Genomic DNA, 21,407 nt, shown 5'->3' on the forward strand with positions numbered 1-21,407 from the left:
AGTAACTGGGAAGACAAATCAGAACTGCTATTAGCAAGCTGAGTATCACATTTAAGAGACCACAGGAAAACAGTGAATGAAAATTGACCTAGCTAGAAAAAAGGAACAGAAGTCACTGAAGTGTCACCTCCTTACAGAAAGATGCTTCAGTGTGCAGACTGTCCCAAAGCAGCAGGACCAAAAGATGCATGCATGAAGTAGATGAGCATTAAAGGTGTGTGGGAAATTACAACAGGTCAAAAGGTGCATAAAAGGAAAAAAAAAAAAAGCAGCTCTTTAAAAGATGTGAAAAAATTATTTGATAAGAAGAGTAATTTACACTAAACATGCCACAAAAGCTTTATTCAACATTTGTTAGTACAAGTTTCTCTGAAAATAAACATTGCTATACATAACTATGCAGTACTAAGTTTGTTTTGTCCTCACACCATAACTGTCTTATGACATATGTGCTAATGTCAGCCCTTTTTGAGCTGCAGGCTACTCTACAAGACTTCCAGAAGTTCCCTCTAGCCTAAATCTTTCAACAAATCTACATGAGCCAAAGTTAATCCTGAAATGTTTGGTTAAACCTCTACAAACTAGATAACATAACCTAAAATTTACATTGAACTTCATTGTTGTTTTAGTCTGCTTTCAAGAAGCAACAGTTTATCCAATTTTTTGACAAGACAGCTGAATGAGTATTAGCTGATAGAAGTATAAGAGAAGCTGAAGGACAGTAGAAGGTCAATCAAAGCGTTACACATCAGCGAGGCATACATTAAGAAGAAATTCCTAAGTCTCTGGAAGTATCAGTGATAAACTGGTCAACCCTACCACATTTCCCAGACTTAAGCCAGTTTATAGATCTCTAGGTACATAACTAAATGCCACATCTTATCTAAATATATCTTTTGTAACAGTCACCCCATGCTATGAAGTCATAATTTTCTCTCCCAGACACTCTGAAGCCTGAATCTATTTAAATAAAGGAAAAAATAAAAACCATCTATGTGACACAGTCTGAAAATCCATCAGCAAACTCAGGAATAATTGCATACTTGTGTGCATCGGAATTTTACACTTAAAATAATCAAAGTGGTTGAGGCTATTTACTTAAGTTGTCCCTTTACAAATTATGCATGTCCCAACTTTATTCAAACATGTGACACCAATGTAAGGGGGTACTGATATATCATACCTGCTTTGCCAATCTGAACGGCAAGCTTTGTAAGTTTGCCTTGGAGAACCGACTTTTCTTTCTTTGGCAAATTGGATCTCTTCTTGTCTTTCTCATCTCCATCCCCACCATCTTCACTCTTCAGTGGTTGCATTTCCATGGCTGCACCATCCTGGGCTTTAGCTAAAAATTAAGATACAATAAAATTTAGCCATTCAGGAGCCCCCTAAATCAATTCTACCTGAAAAGTTTACTAACATCAGGCTCTGCTAAACACCAGTACTGCACAGTAACTTCTACCCATTGATGTCATACAGCACATGGATGTTCAAATAAGTGTATTGGGTGTAGGTGCCCAGAGGCTGGCATAAGGGGAGCTGCAGCCCATGGAGAAGACCACAGTGGCCCCCTGCAGCCCATGGAGGACCAGAGCAGAGCAGATATTCATACTGCAGCCTATGAAGGACCACATGCTGCAGGAGGACAAATGTGCCCTGAAAAAAATCTGTAGCCTGTAAAAGGCCTGTATCAGAGCTGGCTCCTGGCAGGAGCTGTGGCCTGTGGGAGACCAACACTTGTACAGTCTGCACCTGAAGGACTGCACCCTTGGGGAAGGAGCCCCAGATCCTTGGAGAAGCTCATGAAGGACTGTGTCCTGTGGGAGGGCCCCCATGATGGAGCAGGAGAAGAGTATGAGGAGGGAGGAGCAGCAAAGACAAAAATTATAATCTGACGAAAAAATCCCATGCTCCATCCCTCTGTACACCTCAGAGGGAGGAGGTAGGGGATTCAGGAATGAAGCTGTATCTGGAAGGATAGGGTGTGGGGGAGGAAGGTGGTTTTAGTTGTTTTTGTTTCTCACTGTCCTGCTCTATTTTTAATTGGCAATAAATTAATCTTCCCCAAGTTGATTCCTCAATCAGTTCCTCAATTTGGAATTTGTTTCACCCATGAAGATAACTGGTAAGTGGTCTCCCTATCCTTACCTCAACCCACAAGCTTTTAATTTTATTTTCTGCTCTGTCCAGCTGATAAGGGGGAGTGAGAGCTGCCAAGTGGGTATTGCAGTAAGCCAAGGTTAGCTGACCTTAACAATACAGCTTGAAAGTAATTGATAAAGTTTACTTTTGTAGTACCTAGCTATTTTGAGACTACTAAGTTCCTTTAAGCATTTGTTTTGTGCAGATTCACTCATGCCATATTTAGCATAACCACTTTGGCTCCAAGTATTCGATATGCATTTTCATATACATTCATTACATACACTCAGAAAATAAGGACGTGCAAGAAAGGATCAGAGAATCTGCATTTACCTTTGTTCCGGTTTTCAAGAGCTCCATCTTGCTTTTTGCCTGTTGGAGAGGGGAAAAAGTTGAGTTTTAAACTGGCTGTCCAGAGTTCATTTCCTTGTTTACATTTATATATAGTACACACACTACCATATGCTGAAACAAGCAACTGCATTTTTTTTAAAAGTGTAGAACAGACTGGAGACAGAGGATTGACATAAATGAGGCTTTAAAAATACAGACTTACAGAAACAGCTCAAATGGATATATTTTTTTTAAACTTTACTTTTCCCATACAGACTGCTGCAGCACCGTAATGCTGCTGCCATACTTAAGACAAATTACTGATACAGACATTTATTACTTGTGAGGAAAGCTTTTAAAAGGCTTGCCTAAAGATCTTCCTAGGAAACAAAATTGTGACATGAAAGTGATTCTGATAGCCTCAGTCTTGCTCTCTGTTCTTCCAACACTTGGCAACTGTAGCTAACTACTACTGTAAATGAACTGGAGGACCTCACTTCCAGAATTAGTGCTTTTGTACAACATTGCAGAAGCTACTCTAGTATATAATATTCGTAGATCCACACCAAAGCTTAATGCAGGTACAGCGCTGGATTACTGGATCTATGCTAACCCTATTTACGCAAGCATGACCATAATCTGCTGGCAACGTACCAATATGACATCACTAAGAGAACAGTTCCTGTTCATAATAAAGTATCACTCCTACCTCTATTCTGAAATGGAGTTCAGCAAGAGATAATAAAGGAGGACAGTGAAATAGTGAAAGAAATGAAAGAATGAAACATTAAAGATAACTAGAAGACTGACACAGCCTGTGTAGCTTACTGGGGCTAGGGGGCATGCTACCTTTGCTGTTTCAGTTTTCAGAGAGAAGGGTTTAGATACTACCTTGGCAAGTGACAAACTTTACCTTAAGTAGAGAAAGCAAGGGTTACAATTACTATTTGTAATAACCTGAAATAAAACCACAAAACTGAGGAACTTAGAACAAAACCCAGACTTTTTCAGTCTCACAGGTGAATCACTAAGTCTTCAGAGTTAGGTTATGTAGACTGAAATACATGAGTACTCAGGTAGAAGAAAGTCAAATTATCAAGCAGCCTGTCTGGCATACCATTTAATATTGTAGACATAGCCTAATTCATATACATAACATTTTCCATCAGGCAGCTGAGGGGGGGGGTGGACAAAAAGCAGCATGTTCACCTTCTCCAGAAGGTGCCACTTCAGATTGCTTAAGAACTCACCATTGTCTCCTAATCTAGTATTTGTTATTTCCTAGTTCTCCTCTCGCTCTTACAAAAGCAAAATTCTACACTTGAATTCCTTCTAACTCCTTGCACATATATTTGCTTTCGCTCTGAACCAAGCCATACACAGCCAACTAAAAATAGCAACTTTAATCTCCTTAGCACTCAGAGAGAAGCTAATTTAGTTTAACCTGCGTTTTACCAAGGAGAATCTTATCAGGCATCTAACTTAAGGGAAAGAGGAAGTTGTCTATCTTGGGAGACAAAAATCTCAGAAGTGTTCAAGCCTCAGGATACACTAAAACACTACTTGTCAAAAGACTTCTGCTTCTATAAGCAGACACTGCCAGAATATTAATAAAAGTTATTATATTCTCCATATGTCCCACAGCAGCTGGTACTGTTGTTTGCTTCCTTCTCCTACCTCTGTAACTGAAAGAACAAAAGATGGAAACTGTTCCACACTAATCCTTCCAAGTGTTCCAGGTCAACTTTTACTCTTCACTACCCCATTTCAGCTTGAAACTAATTTTGACCTTTCCGTTCCTCTTGTAAAAATTCCTCTTACTTACTTCTGAATAAACTTACTACCTAAAGTTTCAAGAAGGTTCAGAATTTGTGCATTAGGACATGAAGACAAAAAGCACAGTTCAGTCCTATTCCTGTACAGAGCACTCATTTCAACAATTGCCTCTTCAGTTTGAAGGCACTGAGATTCCTAAGCACAATTCTTTATGCCTTTCCACTGCTGTTTAGTATTCCTACGATGAAACAGTGTATCTTCTGCCAAGAATCCTCAGGCGCGGTCCCATCCAGTAGACCTCACAACAGTTTCTACAAAAATTTTTGCTGTAGAGAAACTCAGTCCTGAACATACCTTGTGAGAGAGCTAGTATCAAAACATTACTGCTTAACATTTCTAAGCTTTGATTGTCAGGATAAAGGCTACGGCTTAGATAAGTGAGTTTATAATTTTAGCTACTGAGCAAGTCCTTCAGAATAAAGTAGATAGCCCATTTCACTCTTTGCAGAAGGCCTCCAAAATGCTCTGGGGTTACAAGCTGTCAAATAGTAAAGTTTACAGAAAAGTGCTGCTAGACATTCACCTCATGTATATATATTTTAGCATTCAGAGTTTCAGCTCTGGAAGAAAAGGAGTGGCAGAAGCAGCTGTCCCTCTTTACAAACATCAGTTCTGTATGTTTCAGATAGCCACAAACTCTGTAGCACCAATGATACAAGCTTTCACCCTTGGACAGTCATAAAACAGGAGTTCCATCTGTCAAAAGCTAAACTAGATACTTACCAAGTGATTGGTAAGAAAGTGTTTGCCATAAACAAATATTGGCTATTAGATTTATTATTATTATTAGATTGTATTTCGAAGTTACACAAGATGGAAGTTAACAATTTATACGTTATATAGCTGGTTAGGAGTTGTAAACTTTCAAACCTCTAATTGATCAATGAGATATGAAATTCAATTAAAAAACGATGACTAGAATTAGTAGAAGTGGTGTCCTCAGGTCACTAGAGCTGAAGGAATTTTTTGCCATGAAAACTACTGAAAGTAGGAGGTTTTAAAAAAAGATTTCTGGCTTAAGATTAGAAAATATTTTTATCCAGTAACATACTGGAGTTCACCTCTCCCTCTCCAAGGATTTAAGATGATTATGCTTACTTTTCTTATCCTTCTTCTCTTTTTCCTTTTCCTCTTCATCTCCTCCAGCTCCAAGTAAGGTGAAGATGATTCCTGTTTGAGAGTTCACACCTACAGCAGTAACTACCATTCTTCCAGAGCCTTCCATCACATGTGTACCTGAAAGATTGAATCAGATTTTCCACTCAGACTTGAGCAGTTATATGGCAGAGCACAAAGGAAAGGAGTTCTCAAACTTCACATTGACAAAACTGTAGGACTTGTATATATATATATATATATGTATATAACACTGTGTTCCCATGAGCTTTAATTGTCAAACTATCTGGAAAATAAAAGCAAAAGCAACTACATAAAATGTTTATCAGTTTTAAGAGTATGCTCACTTTGACAAAGTTTTGCAATAGTTGCACTGTTCTTACATGATTTTAGGAGTCAGCCTAGATAAGGCCTAGTTTGCCAGATTTTAACCTCAAAATTTTTAATAACCAGTTCATCCCCAGAAACAAAACACTTTCTTCAAGAGTTGTCAAACGTTACACACCTGACAGCATCATAGGATCTCTGTCCAGAGATTTCTTCACATGATCAGATTCTCCAGTCAGTGAGCTTTCATCAATTTTGAGGTCATTTCCTTGAATGAGTACACCATCGGCCGGTAAAAGATCACCTACGAGAGATCACTGGGTATGTTGACTGCAGTCCCTTTTTTAAAAATAAAAGAAAGTTCAACTTCTAAAATATGGTTACCATATTTCACTTGTGCAATATCTCCAACAATTATGTCAGCTACTGGTATTTGGATGACTTGGCCACCTCTGATGACTGTGAATTTCTGTTCTTGTTCAATACGGCTCTGCAATCCCCGAAATTGTTTCTCTTTACTCCAGTCATTGAAAGCTGTTACTAATACCACACAAACTACAGATAGGAGGATTGCTGCTCCTTCAATCCAACCTGCTTCAGATTCATCCTCTTCTTCACCAACATTTACAGATCCACATACTGTAGAAAACAGGTTTTAGATTTAGGAAATTTCACTTATAGTTATTTCAACAACAACAGTTTTGCCAAACAGAAGAAACTACTAATACTTGATAAACATTCTCTCTGCCAGCCTTCTTTGCAATTTTAGATTTTCAGTAAGGGTAACACACAAAGCAACTAAAGAACCTGGCAGATAGAGCAGCTCAAGGAAGTGAAACCCCCTAGAATTTACATTTCTTAGTATGTGAACATAAGAGAAGTTGATATAGAAAGTTACCTGTCCTTATTGCCTCATTGAATGATGGCATAAGAATGTCAGACTAGACAGTTAACCACCTTCTGCTTTCTCAACATTTCCCACTTTTACCTTAACAAGCCAAATACCATTGCAAAAACTCAGTTCAATGAAGGCCAGATCCCATCATCTCCCATTTAGAAGTATAAATATAGCTTCATTTCTTAAATTGGAAAGTGACCAGTGTCATATTTCAAATCAGGGAAAATTTAAAACTTGCTGACTCCCAAAGGAAGCACATGACCACAAATTATAAATTGCTTAAATATTTGAAGCAAAGCTAAAAAAAACCCACTTGTACAGAAACATGACTGGATCTAAGGCAAGTCCTTGATCATGCTGCTTGCACTTCACTTTTGGTATTATTTTGGTCAGAATCACACCAAAGCCTGTCCAGGGAAATCTCACCTTTGCCCTTTTAGGGTAAGCCAGAGTTTTAGCAGCATTCTCCCAATAAGGAACAATAAGCTGCTTTTCCACTGACTTACTGTCTCACATCAGCTTCACAGTATAAGCACGTGGGACCAGGAAAGTCAGTAGTAAAATACAGGTAGATATCTACTTTTTAAAAAAGTTTACTTACATGATTCATTTCCTCCTGGAGGCTGGTAAAAAGATAGGCCCAAGGATACTACGGCAGCAATTTCTAATATAATTAGTGTAACGTCCTGTAGTGCTTCCCATACTAACTGAAGAAATGTTTTTGGCTTTTTAGGAGGTATAAAGTTCTTCCCGAAGACTGCTTCTCTCCTTTCTATATCTGCTGGATTTCCACTTAAACCTATTTAATAATAAGACAAAGTTAGTGACGCTTACTTGCATTTTGCCCCCACATTAGAAGTGATTGAGGTTTCACACTCATGGAGTCAAGTCTCCCTCCACATGTCGTTAACAATACTGAAAAGCCACATCTCAAATAATTACACAGGCTTAAATCAGAGCCACTCTAGAAAAATAGCTGTATTTTATAATTCACACTTTGCCAATATCAAGTAAGTTGACAGTCTACCTACTTGCATCTTGTATCACATAGCAACAGAGTAATAACAACAGGCATACCTTCATACAAAGTAAACAAGTTTGCAAAACAAGATCATTAGTAGAGTTACTACTATCAAGACTGAGTAGCAGCTTTAGTAAGACCACAGCCTGTGAAGTCTGCTTTGACTCCCACTGTAGGTATTCTGTATTCAGATAAAACATCCCAGGATCCGACAACTAATGTAACATTTATAACACAATATTTAATATAGTTATTAGTATAAAGATACTGTGAATATAGTATTTGTGTATTACTTAATTATGATGGCAAATACTATTAAGAACTGGTGAAGCTGTCCAGGCATCATGCAGAGAGAGGCAAACACTTAATGATGCAGCTTCTGTCTAGGTAGCAGTTGTTTGCTCTTCCAAAGCTTCACTTGCTTCCTATCTCCTCTCACACAGAGAGAGCCCATATCGGACACTGCAGAGTCTGACAGCTCAGCTCACTATCATCTTTGTTATATGTCATATTTCTTGCAGAGTCCTTTGTTCTGACTCAACTCTTGTACCATTCTTAAGGAAGACGTAACAGGCAAGAGTGAGAGGCCTTCATGAGAAGGCACTGCATGCTTAAAGAGTTAGCCAAATCCTTAAAAATAAAGGAATACCTAGTATATTCAGTGCAAGGTCACGCACTCAAGGTCTTCTGTAAGTACACCTCCTGTTTACTTCAGCAGTTTCCAGCTGCCTAACCCACCACTCAGAATTTAAGCCACTAGTTCATTTTTCAAGGCAAAATGGCTAAACATTCAGCTGTGTTCAGAGCAAAAGTCTGAATACTTCAACCATATTCATCCCCAAGGTTATGATCAGCACCTGCTTAAACGCAACAATTTTCCTACTAGCAGATCTTTTTTAGTAGTTAAACCAACTGCTTAGTGATATCAAGGCAGAGCAAACATGCCAGGCAATCAGTAAGAACAGTGGCCACTGCAACTGGCTTTCATAATAAGTGGGGTATTTAACACCTCTAACAGACATTTCCTAGAACCATCACATGATAAGTCAAGATGCTTTGCAAAGACTACTGAACAGCAAACCTCAGTTTGAAATGCTAATAACTGCTATGTAATCACTTAACTGAAAAGCAAAATATGATGTGCAGATCTTTTCAAGAGTGAAATAGATTAAACATACACTTAGTGTATATAAGAAATTAGATTTATTCTGACATTCAGATTCACCTTGAATTCACAGCTTTGGAGGTTTAATGCAAAGAAGCAATTTTACTGACTAGCCATAACACTACACTTCTTGATGTTCAAAAGCTTTGGGGTGCTTACTTTCACTCTCAAGAGCACATCAAGCTATATGAGAGGAACTGGAGAAACTCAGGAAAGCTTGGCCATTCCAGAAGGCTAGATCATATTGCTGGTTTTCAAAAGATAACATTTCTCTCTTCCTTTATGCATGTCAGCTTGGAAGATTATTTACATGTCAATGGCACCATTCTCCTCCTCCCTTCACAGGATCCCAGGATGCAGGACATCAAAAGTATTTAGCAAAGGTCTTGGAAGACTGCGAAGTTTTCTCCAATAAGGCTATATAAAGTCAAGTTACTATAAGAATCACTTAGTGAAGATCAGTAAATAAGCCCAGCAAAGACAAAAAGCATTTTTATCTTTAGTATTTGCCATAACACACCATGCACCCTTACTAAACTTGCTATATTTGCCACACTGCTGGCAATTTCACAGTTCACAGTTTACAGTACTGAGATTGATGCCACTGTCATTGTATTGTTCATTATGGTTCTTAACTAGGGTAATTTATGTTATTTGGCATTACATTTGAAAAATATTATGCAAGGGACTAGTTAAAGATTCATATATAAATCTTATTAGAAATCTAGAATTAGAAGCCACTAGACAATTGAAAATTATGTAGATCTGTGGAAATATCAATGGTGGTCCATCCCTCCAGAATACAGTAAGAACTTTTGCTACTACAGATGTCCAACATTAATTTATTCACACTAGCATACACTAGTATACATGTAAAAGACATAAACCTTAAGTACTAAGCAGTAAAGTCCGCTTAGTGCCTTTTTTTTTTTTTTTTAGTAATACTGGTGAAGGACAGTTACCATTTCTCACTTCAAATCAGGTAGGTCTGATCAATACTTTGCCTGAAAACAGGCATCACCTTATATTGTCAACAACTTCAAAGCAACAAATTACACAAGCTGAACTTATCCATTGTGTAGTATTTCAGAACTACATGTACTTTTGCTGTGAAGCTACTAGTAATTACACAAGTCAGCATTTCATATCATAAATAAAGCTTCTGAATAGGATGAAGTGTCATAGGGCCTTGCAGGTATACACGAGATTTGAGAGTTCCAACTAGTGTAACACACAGCAGTTTTCTGCGTAGATCTTGCCTAGATTTTCTCAATTAGAAATGTCTCAATTCCTACACTTACAGCTTGAATTTGACAAAAGAGACAGTTTTACTTTTACAAGAGCTCTCCAGTACTACCTCTGAGAAATTTACAGCAGCTTACCTGGCAGAAAAGCTGGTTGTCTACAGGTTCATGTAGTGATTTAGAGCAAAAATTACAGCTTTGTAGAGAACACCGCTGTACCTCATCTTACTTAACCTTTTCTGAGCTAATTATCACATTTGCTGAGGCCTTGCTACGTTTATGAGCTGCTCTCACACTTCAAAAAAAAGATAGTACCTTTTCATCAACTTACTGATTGTATTTAGCTGATTGCACGACAGTACATCTAAATGTCAAGTCCTTTTGAAAGGGAAAGGCCTTGATCACACAGTTCTCAATACAGCAGAATCAATCTGCAGGAAAGGGCATCTAACCCTTTTTAGTTTTAGTACACTGACACTCATCATTTCCATTTGTTAACCTGCTTGTTACATTAAGGGACATAAAATAAATACCACAGTATACCAGGCATTTGGTTCTTAGTACATCATGACTATCTACAATCTCACGCCCACATAACTTGCAGCAATTAAAAGCAGGCCTTAAACCTTGCAGATTAATGTAAAACAGGATTTAACCCTCACTTCAGTTCCTAATTGTAGAAAGCTACAGCCCTTTTCCCTGAGAAAGGAAACTGTCTTTCAATACTATGCAACAGGTCAAAAGGGTAACAATGCAATTGCTGCTCCTATCTAAGAATTGTTACACTCCTTGTACACAGCAGTGCTTCACACACATACACTAAACTTTACAGCTCCATTTACACTGAGGAACAGAAGTTGGCACTTCTCATGTTCTACAGGTATCTTCTTCAGCCAGTTTGGTAAGAGGAACTCAGTTCACATATGAAATGATTTCATGAGTTTAGCTTCAAAAGCAGATCAAGCCGAGACATGCTGAATACAGATGAACCCAGAGATACACCTTACAGCATTAGTAGGCTGTTCTTGATCCAGCATTAAGACAGCAGGTACTCCACTGCCACCAACATGACACTCCATTGTTTAAAAGCTATGCCAGTCTTTAAAGACTGAGACACCACAATTTGCAAAAATCTTGATAATGGTATTGCTCAATTACTACCAACATAAAAACTTCATATTAAGGTTGAGTTAATGTTAGATTAAAATATGCAAAAAAAATTTGTACCGGAAACTACAGCTTAGATATCTCAGACAACAAAACCTGCAGCTTTCTTTCACAAATTAAAGCTTAAAGCTTTCAGTTACATTGGGAAAGAGTAGTAAGAGAAGGCCAAATGTCAAGAAAAACTTCTGGAAAGCTCTCAGGAAGGACACGATATATTTATTCCCTTCTTCACATTTTTACAGTCTGTCTTGGAGTAATAACTCAAGAGAGAAAAATCACCAGGTAGCCACAACTCACAGTCATCTAGTCCAGCATGGCAAAGGCTTCCTTGAGGATACTTATTTCTAGACAATAAGTGTGATCACTTTGCAAGTCTTGTACTAATATTGATAGTACCTCTTACTGCCTAAAACTGAAGTGATACTTATTTTGTATATAACAAATGAAATCTACACAAAAACTTTGGATTTAAAATCTAGACCCTGCTATTAAAAATTCAGTATAGTACAAATAGAAATCAGATGTCATCAGTTTTAAAAATTGTTGCATTGGGGAACACAAGAACTAAGTAGCAACACAGAAGGGTTAATAAGCCCTGCATTAGACTCCTAAAACCTTGTGGTCTATGACAGCACAATTTGAATTGTGAACTATAGGTCACAAAACTTAGATTTTCAGAGTAAATTAAACATTGCTATGCGGCATTGCTGTTTCATTTGTGAATGCATACATCAACAAACTTTCTACCAAAGTGCAACTTCAACACTAACCCAACAACTCATTTGCAGTTAGACCAATTAAAAAAAACAAACCCAAAAACCAAAACTTGCTTACTTATTACCATTTAATACCTCTGCCTTAGAGGAGTAAGGAGAAATATTTTATTATGGTAAGTGAAATACTTTTTTATAAACTTTGTTATCTTAAAAAAAAGAAATAGCTTGCTTGACTGAGGTTTATCCTAAATAGAGTTTCCTCAATAGCAGTGTTAAAATTTGCTTACCTTCATTTGGTGAAGTTTTCAATTTTGCACATATGCCATATACATCTCCATAACATTCCTGTATTTTATGCAGTGCATCTGCAGCTCGAAGTTCCATAAGAGAACGGAGCTCTGCAAGAGTAACTCCAAAATCTCCATGATTAGCTTCTTTTACAGCGTTTTTTACGCCACTATATGCAACCGAGTTGTTTGCCATATCACCCATGATGCGTGCAGTCTTTAGTGTAGACAGTTTCCAGTAGGGAACAAGATCTCAACTTAAAATATTTCCAAAAGAAAAATAAATCCTTTGGGTATGAAGACAGTCAGGAGAGCAGACACATCACCCAAGTAAGAGACCCCGTCCGGAGAGATATTTTTCAGGTTGTCCCATGGCGCGTTCAGTTCCCCAAGCCAAAGGGCATGTACAGTCTAGGTAAAGAATAAATACACATTCAGTTACAGAACAGCTACAAAGAAATGCATTGTAAGGCAATTCTACTCCTTGGATTGAAGTTACACATTTCTCCTTAAAGACAATGTCTTCGTATTTCCTATATTTTTAGTTAGCATTCAGCAGGCAAAAGGGACAAGTCACAAAATGGATGTTCCCCGGCCCAAAGTAACCTTGCATTATTGTACTTTCCTACATTTTTAACTTCTTAGAACAGCTGTTGTCTTTAAGTCTTGCATTTCACTTGGTATATCCATACACTTAATCATCAAGAGCCAACCATTTAAAACCACCTGGAATTAAATCCGTTTCCAGGAAAACAGAGATTGGAACATCCACCACCAGTGCCACATGGGGTAAAAACACACTCAAGTTAAAATTTCTAACTTTTCACCAAACTTTTACCAAACAGTTTTAGATGAGCAAGTTTTTGTATGTTCCCATAAATTCACTTGAGTAAACCTCAAGGAAAAGAGTTTCAATGCTAAATTAGCCCACACATGAAGTATTTCTGTAGTTTAAGTAGGAGTATATCTACAGGCACACCTAGGTCGTAATGCATTTTCATGTCCAAACAGTTTTAGCCCCTCTCCAGCCCATTTTCATCACAACTCAAACCTCCCACGGTATCTTAATTTAATTCTTTGAACAAAGGGGAAAATTGCACACCACCATCTTCCTACAGAAGGGACAGGGAAACTAAGAGCAGTTCTTCTGTCTGGCACTGTAGATGAGAAATTAACATCTATCCACAGGATTCTTAACCTGCACAGGCACCCTATATTTAATAGCTGACAAATCTTCCATGTACACAGGTATCTACACAACAGTATAGAGAATGCACAGATCTGCTATTTGCAGGAGACAGAAGTCTCATCATGTAAGTCAGCTTTATCAACATAATGACACACGCTGAGCACAAGTAACAATATATTCCCCCATGAAACACTACAACTGCCAGCCTCAGATGAACAGTAACTTGGACACTTCCAGGTCAAAAAGATCCTCAGGAGTCATATGCCTAGCAAATACCACTGACTGCATTGCTTTACAAAAGCATAGATGCAAATAGCAAAGAAAAGATTTCTGGCTATTGTCCTGCCAGGTTAAAGGACTGTTTGGTTGAGCCACCACGTCTATGTTGAGGTCCAGGTACACACACCTAATTACAAGAAATTTAAAGTCTTGGTTCCAGAAAAGTCCAGTTCTCAGCTCTAGAAACAATGAGATTCAATTCAGCTATAGTCAATCACCATGCCACAGTATTTCATTTGCACTGAAGACAACAGTCCCATCTCCAGGGAGACTATAACCACTCAATCCATCACTAGGCGATTCTGAGAAAAGCACTGTCTGTGGCTGTTTTCTGGAAAGCAACAAAAAGCATAAAGCAATCAATATACATATGCATAAAACTTTAACAACCTATAACATCAACCATGTACCTAAATTTAAAATTTGTTGTAAATCTTGTTTTTCTCTGTTCTGTTATAAAAGTTGAAGAGTCCGTGGTGATGGTGTTAAACTGCATCCTAGGATCCCATTTTAATTAACACATTCTTCAACTGACTAGAACATTTTATGCTAGAGGATGCTGTAAGTGAAAAAATTAATGCAAATTATGTACAAAAGAGAAATCTTTAAAGACACACCACAGGTGGATGCTGTCAGCCAACTAGTAACCTAGGAGTACTCATCAGTTGGCATCTGATCATAAACTACAACAGTATAAAGCGAACTAGACCACACAAATGAGCATATAGCTAAGGAGAAGATGCTACAGCAGCTAATTAGGCCAAAAAAATCAGGTAGAATGCCTCACAACAAATTGCATCAAACTTGATTTAATTTTAATTAAGAAAAGCTCTAGTCAAGCCTCCAGGCTGGAGCCCTACACTTGAGACCTGAATTCACACAAATCCAAGTGCAAACACAAGGTTAGGGGAAGCTACAGCTCTAGACACTGCCAAGTACCTTGGCACTGAAAACCTTTGAGACTAAATACTGGGCCAGAGTTAAGACTTGCTTTCATGTGTAAGTAACCTTAAGAGAAACAAGATTGATCAGTTATAGCTCTTACTGTGTTTTGAACTCTGTCATCTTTATGCATCAAGATCCAATTCTGTTAAGACAGCAACAGCTAATCACTGGACTATTATAACAGTTTATATTGAAAGGGATTCACAGATGTTCCTAAGTACTGGACCCACAGGGTTCACAGACAAGTCAATAAGCTTACACTAACACTACAAAAGCAGGACTGCAGATAGGCTCTAGAAGACTTACAGGCTACTTGGCACATTCGAGAAATGGCACAGTTGAGAAATAACTCTAGAAAACTGAGCAGAACAGGGAGAAGACTTACAATTCTGAATACTGAGCAAGAGCAGTTCCACTCCTAATCATAAAAACTTGGTTAAACATTAGTAATTCTTACACAAAGTGAGACCAGAAAGAATCTGCTCGGGTAGCCCATTTTTACCAGGCATTACAATGGACAGTACAAAAGCCTCCAGACACATGGGAAAAGGATGGGCTTAACAGTTTCTTTGCTGACTCTTACAGAATAATGTCACTACAAATTTCTTGAGGAAATATACTTGATGCAGTTTGTTGTCAAACCTTGCAACATTCAATCACTTCCTGTTACGGCAAGTTCCAACAGCCCACTTTTGTAACAAAGTGGTGACACATAATGCAACTATAAGCAGTGAAATTCAAGTATCATAACAGAAAGCATATTTTAAGCTACACAGATCATCTAATAATATTGATCTCTTCAACTACTGCAATATTTTGTTTTGACAAGTGTTCCAGTTCTCAACTCCATTCTTGCCGCAACCATTTGAGATATATTATTTTGATAGCATCAGCTCTGAAGTATTATATATCTAAGAGCACCTCATTTTAAACTTCCAATCTGCTAATAACTCAATGTTTAAACTCAAGGAACAAGCATCAGACTAAAAGTCACTTATACACCATGGCTGAAGTTCCAGCTTATTTAAGTTTTATTCAGTGGAAGTTACATTAGTGTCCAGCTTAAACAAGCTGCACACAGGATGATTAAGAGAAGGCTGTCTTTCATTAGGAACATCAACTTTTGGATAATCCTTTGTTTACATATGACTGAGATGAGGAGCAACTTTAAACCTATTGTCTGTCACACTCAAGTGACTAAAAATCCTGTACTGCAGAGGCACCTTACAGTAGCAGCACATACTCTCATAGGCAGGATTTGAATACTTGTGCAAGTCTCTCTGAAAAGATCCTGCTGTTCTCTGACTAATAGCTCCACTGACATATCGTATCATAGCAGCTGCCTACAAGGAGGAGTACTGGATCTTCAATTCCTTAATCAAATCAAATTAATATTTATTGCCAAGTGAGCGTGCTTTCTTACAACACAAAGACAATAATTCAAAACCATAACCCATATACGAAGGTGGGAGAATTTCAGCAGTGTTAGAAGTTGAATAACCTCATGGGTCTCTGTAGCTGGACTGGAAAAAGGACAAGCTCAAAAGAGAAGTCTATACATGTAGAGATGTTTACCAAAGCAAGAAAAGACAATAACAACTCTACTTAGAGCCACCATTTTGACCAAGCTAGAAAAAGCTGTAATATGTTTCTTGAAGTGTTCTTGTAACAACACTTTAAATATAAACCCATGTAAAACACTCCCTCCAAAAAAACCCACCAAACAAACCCTAGCTGCTGTTGAGGCAGCCCTGAACACTAAGTAAGCTTCAAAAAGGACTCCAGAAATAGCCCCTCAAAGAATAAAGTATTTAGTAAATAGCAATTTAGTATTTAATAATTTCCTCTATTTGGAAGAAAGCTATGTTTTCGAGATTCATTAAAATTAAGACTATCTAGAAGTGATAGCTCACAGTGGCCATACACTACCAAATGTAAACAGCACAGCTTAAGAGTAGCACAATTACTGTTGCCCAGATACACAGGACCTGTGGTATACCTTAGACCTCTATTCCAAGCCTTTCCTATTATTGAATTTGCATTTAATACTTGCATCACCAACCTACAGGAAATGCATTTTAAGAAAATTAAATCGTAAAACACTTAACCAAACTCATACCTCAAGAAACAAAGCTCCAGCAATTATATATACTGTGTCATTCAATCTAATTTATACATCTGCTTGAACACTATGCATTCAGATATTAAGCATTAGCTGGTACTAGCATTTGACCTTCAACAATACATTAAAGCTGGTTCCTGCAATATTGGAAAAGGCTTGCAAGGTGATTATCTCAGGAAAGCCTTTGTTTAATCTAATTAGTTCAATGAAGACCGGACAGATCTACATACCAAGAGGCTGCAGTAATAAAAACTGCCCCCATATGTTTCAGTTGTCAGGCTATTTTAATCTGTTTGAAAAAAAAAAAACAACCAGCTTTTAAGCTACTGTATAGCATGCCTTTGCACATGTAAGTTTGAAACCCACAGCACCAAGTATGTTTGAAAAGGAAAAAGAAAAAGAAAAAAAAAAAGTTGTCTGTTATATTACCAAAATGGAAAGTAATTGTAATTGAGAAACTGATCTGGAAATCACAAAGAAGAAGTCTGAGGTCTTCTGCTCTGGAAGGTTACTCTTCTTACTTTATGAGACAGACCCTCATACTTGAAAGGCGACAGAAACTCACCAGCTGTTTCACATGAGATATGAATGAATGCTAATAAACCAGACAGTTCATACAAAACAGTATGCATTTACAGATCCTTATCCCATATGTTAAAAATGTGCCTAGCTGAACAACTAAAAGTTAAATATTTTCAGTGGAATGCTGTTGTTTCAGTACAGGCATCTCAGAGAGGTTGGCTTATAAAGAGATAATTATAAGTAGATTGAACAGCTAGGAGGGAGAGGGCACAATTGTGGAAGAGCTCTGTTGCAGAAAACTTTTAATAAATCACCTTCAGCCTTAAATGTGCCTAACTGTTATAATGACAAGTTTCCCTTATTACAACTCTTGTGTTATAATCAGTAAATCCATCAAAGTTCATGAGTTTTGCTGAGTTTTCAAAGAGAAATTTACTTTCATTCTGAAGCTTAATCTCTTGGGAGGCAGATGTACTCTCTCAGCTGAAATAAAAAACAGCTGAAACAGCTGCTGTTCTTAGACTTTACAGTGCACGTAAACACTGGTATTTATTCCACTTATTCTAAAAGTCTGCTGCTGCCTACTGTGACTGACACTTCTGTAGTTGCAGTTTCATCCAATTATAGTTTCTTTGCTTAAAGATCCTAATTACTACTTATTGAAATGATGGCTAACAAATTAGGACTTCAGTAGCCTGAAGTCAATTCAGTAGTACAAATTAGCAATGTTCATGCAAAGGATTCCCACATCATTTCCCATCTATTTTGGTACAAGAAAAGGAAAATTGTTAGTCTTGAAGGTGAGTTATTAGGCAATTTATAACAACAAATTTGGATTAGTTTACTACATACATCAAGCAGTTGAGAAGTTTTCCTTTCAAATAATGGCTGCATGGCATGAGGAATCAGACCTTCTCTTAGGAAGCAGCTCACTCCAAAGCCTCTGCACGGAGGGTGGCAAACAATTAGACATTGTCTTATACCATGAACCAACACCAAAGGCCTGTACTGTTTCACCTTTCCCAAGCCACAAACACTTTCCACACTCATGAAGCAAGTCAGCTCTGACTGAAATGGCAGATGGATTAAGAAACAAAGTTGGATAGTGCTGTATAGAATAGTTGGAGCAGAAAAACTATTTTATCAAAAAGCTTAAACCAATCACTCGCTTTCTCAATGTAAGGTTTTTTAACTTGAATATGAGAGAACTAAATAGATACAAGGGTTTTTGTTTGTTTGTTGTGTTTATTTTGGTGGGTTTTTTAGTTGGTTGGGGTTTTTTGTTTGGTGTTTTGGGTTTTGTTTGTTTGTTTGGGGTTTTTCGTTTGTTGGTTTTGGTTTTGTTTTCCTTTTTTTTTTTTTTTTTTTTTCAGGAAAACCTATGAACACTTTCAAGGAATATGTCACTTTGAGATATACAGGAAAGCCCTAGAGAGTAAAACCAACATTATCGACATTACAGAAAGCATCAAGTGTCCCCTGTATTTAAAATGCTAGGCTTTCATACTCTCCTATTTCACATTACAATGCTAAGTTGTCCACAAGAAGCCAAGCACTTCAAGACACAAACCCATGCAGAAGAGTTGAATTTTAAGCTACTTAAAACACTTTTCTGGAAGCAGGAGTTACTAACTGCAGATATCTGTAAACAAAGCAGTGCCTTGAAGGGTCTCCTGCAGTCCACAGCTCTGATCACACTCAGACACAGCTTCTCCCTTCTTCACCCACAGGCCCTGAAGCTTCCGTGTCTCAGTGCTTCCTTTTACTAGGTTCATCCACTTTTCGCTCTGTGATGACATCGTAAACTGAAACCAAAAGGCTAAATTTGACAGGGCTGTTTATAATACCAGGTAATTCCAAGTTAAGACTATAATCCCAGAGAAAAAAGTTTTAACCTCTAGATATGACTCTGCTTCATTTGGCATTATTTCTAGCATGTTCAAGTACCGAAGATGCATTTACTGTGTGCGTCAGCTTCCTCAGATAACTTGAGATGAGTGGAGCTGCCAAAATTTAGACTAAGACAGCTGATGGCTTAAGGCAAACCTGGGACTTCACAAGGCTCCATCTACTGGTGTTTAAAACACAAGAAAAAAAAATGTTTGGTTAATGCCCATCAATTTTTTCCTTCACTTCAGATCCACTGGGTCCTAAACTGATGACTGAGGATTTAAAGCCTCTTAATCCTAACCAGTTCAGGCTTTTATCCTGTTTATTTGGGATAATTATGCTGTAAAGTAAGCTCTATTAACAGGTTTGTCTTATTAATAACTTTATATAAAACCCTAAAAGTAATTTAATTTTGGTTTTGGGTTTGTTTTTGTTTGTTCGCTCGGGGTTTTTTTTGGGGTGCAGTTAAAGTCATCCATTAACAAATATTCATGTTATAAAGTTCAGGAACAACTTTCTACAGTTTCTTATCAATATTTATCAAAACAATGTTAGTTAAAACACAAAACCTGAACTTTTTCAAAAGGAGATGGCAGCATGACATACTACTTGTTAAAATTATGCATTACTAGACTACAACACAGTTTGCAAGTGTTCCCAAATCAAAAGACGCATTCCAGTCACAAAACGTGTCAGTCATGTGTTAGATGAGGCATATGAAATCATTACATGCCACCAGGTTTCAAGTAAGAAGAAACTGAGATGGTACCAAATTTCACTGTGAGTTGGAACTGTATTCCTGGATTTTAGTCACTTGAGGTGTTTAGAGCTTACTGTCTGCCTGTAAGAAATACATCCAGCTGGTCAGTTCTGACAACAATTATGACTCAGAGCACAACAGCAGCTGACTTCCCCATAACGGTTATTCCCACAGGTATATTACTTGTCTTGAGAAGTCTTTTTACATTTTTTCACAGAGCCTCTAACTTTTGCTGCTTCTCCTTAGCCCTGCTTCCAACACCTCTTGAGCTAAATACACATTTCATATACATCATCTCAATTTTCACTTCCATCTTTTAATTCCCACAATACTATACATGCATACATACCATTAAACCTGCTTTAGTCGGTTTGAGCAATTATTTTCTTCCCTTCCCAGGTCATTAGACAGCAAGTAGCACTACATGTTCTGAAAAGCCAACTCACTTCCAGGATTTCTTAACACCAGAAACTCTGTTTCAGAACATGTCGCATCCATTTACATTAAAACATCTTCAAGTCAAATTCCATGTAACACTTTAGGCAGAATGAGACAGTTACCATCTGATCCTGATTTGAATGCTCTCCCTTTTTTCCTTCTAGAAAGTATTCTTTCATATTAATATCCATTTAAGCAGAGCAGTATGCCTTTCATTCTAACCATGCTTCCTGGTATCAAAGAGGTGCAAAGCTCTTTAGATCTAGGAGCCTTCAGGCAAAGGGTAAAAGTCCATCCCTACCTGATTATTTTTGTATTCAGGAACCCTTCAGATAAATTTGAAATTAGTCTTAAAACTACTAGGAAATATTTATGGTTAATGAGATTAAGACCAACGACTTCCAGAAAGCCACTGCATATGACTGACTCCTTTCTATTAGGGCAGGAAAAGTAGCTTAGCAGTGTAAGTTTTAAAGGGTGTTTTTTGGTAAATTGGACTAGCTTACTGCTATGTAGAAACAGTATTGCAAAATATTCTATGTGTTCATTGAATTGTAAGCATAGAATATATACATAGAAATCTTTATGTGGCAAATAATCCATACGTGATCCTCCAAATCATCCCTGCCAAGCAATTGTTTGGAAAAAACCCACAACAAACCAACCAACCAAAACCACAGCTTTGGTCACCCATCTCAATAAGCAGATAGCCATTTTGTTCTCATGTAGCCAAGATTTAAGAAGCTTCCTTCTTGTCCTGCAACATGCCAGTTTAATATCCTTAATCTTTGGATTTTTTCAAGAGCCTTCTGGAAACAGAGGAACAGAGTTCATCCTTGTCCTCAAACCCTTAGAAAAGCCTTACTTCTCAAAAAATATGTAACTTGAAAGCTATGCTGGCTTCCCCTGTACACCGTATTAATCCCTGCCTGCCAGAAAACACACCAAGTAAACTGCCTGAAGAGTCATTCTGAGAGAACCTCTTTCAAAAACTGCAATTATGTTTAGCA

At 37.6% G+C, this 21,407-nt stretch overlaps 1 protein-coding gene across 7 annotated transcripts in view; it reads right to left on the minus strand.

Moving 5' to 3' along the window:
- The window catches only part of ATP2B1 (ATPase, Ca++ transporting, plasma membrane 1), a 35,077-nt gene extending 22,413 nt beyond the window's left edge, over positions 1–12,664 (minus strand). For 3 of the 7 annotated variants that reach the window (XM_010008005.1, XM_010008011.1, XM_010008008.1), the window contains exons 1-7: positions 12,253–12,664; positions 7,254–7,451; positions 6,139–6,393; positions 5,933–6,058; positions 5,410–5,547; positions 2,476–2,514; positions 1,184–1,345 (exon numbers count right to left, since the gene is read on the minus strand). In XM_010008005.1, the coding sequence (XP_010006307.1) occupies positions 1,184–1,345; positions 2,476–2,514; positions 5,410–5,547; positions 5,933–6,058; positions 6,139–6,393; positions 7,254–7,451; positions 12,253–12,457 (1,123 nt within the window). In that variant the 5' untranslated portion in view covers positions 12,458–12,664. The remainder of the gene's footprint in view (positions 1–1,183; positions 1,346–2,475; positions 2,515–5,409; positions 5,548–5,932; positions 6,059–6,138; positions 6,394–7,253; positions 7,452–12,252) is intronic. The other 4 variants (XM_010008006.1, XM_010008010.1, XM_010008007.1 and 1 more) reach the window with 2 other exon arrangements.
- Between the last annotated feature and the right edge of the window lie 8,743 nt (positions 12,665–21,407).

Source organism: Chaetura pelagica, unplaced genomic scaffold (genome assembly GCF_000747805.2).
Source record: "Chaetura pelagica isolate M959 unplaced genomic scaffold, ChaPel_1.0 scaffold50, whole genome shotgun sequence".
NCBI lineage: Eukaryota > Metazoa > Chordata > Aves > Apodiformes > Apodidae > Chaetura > Chaetura pelagica.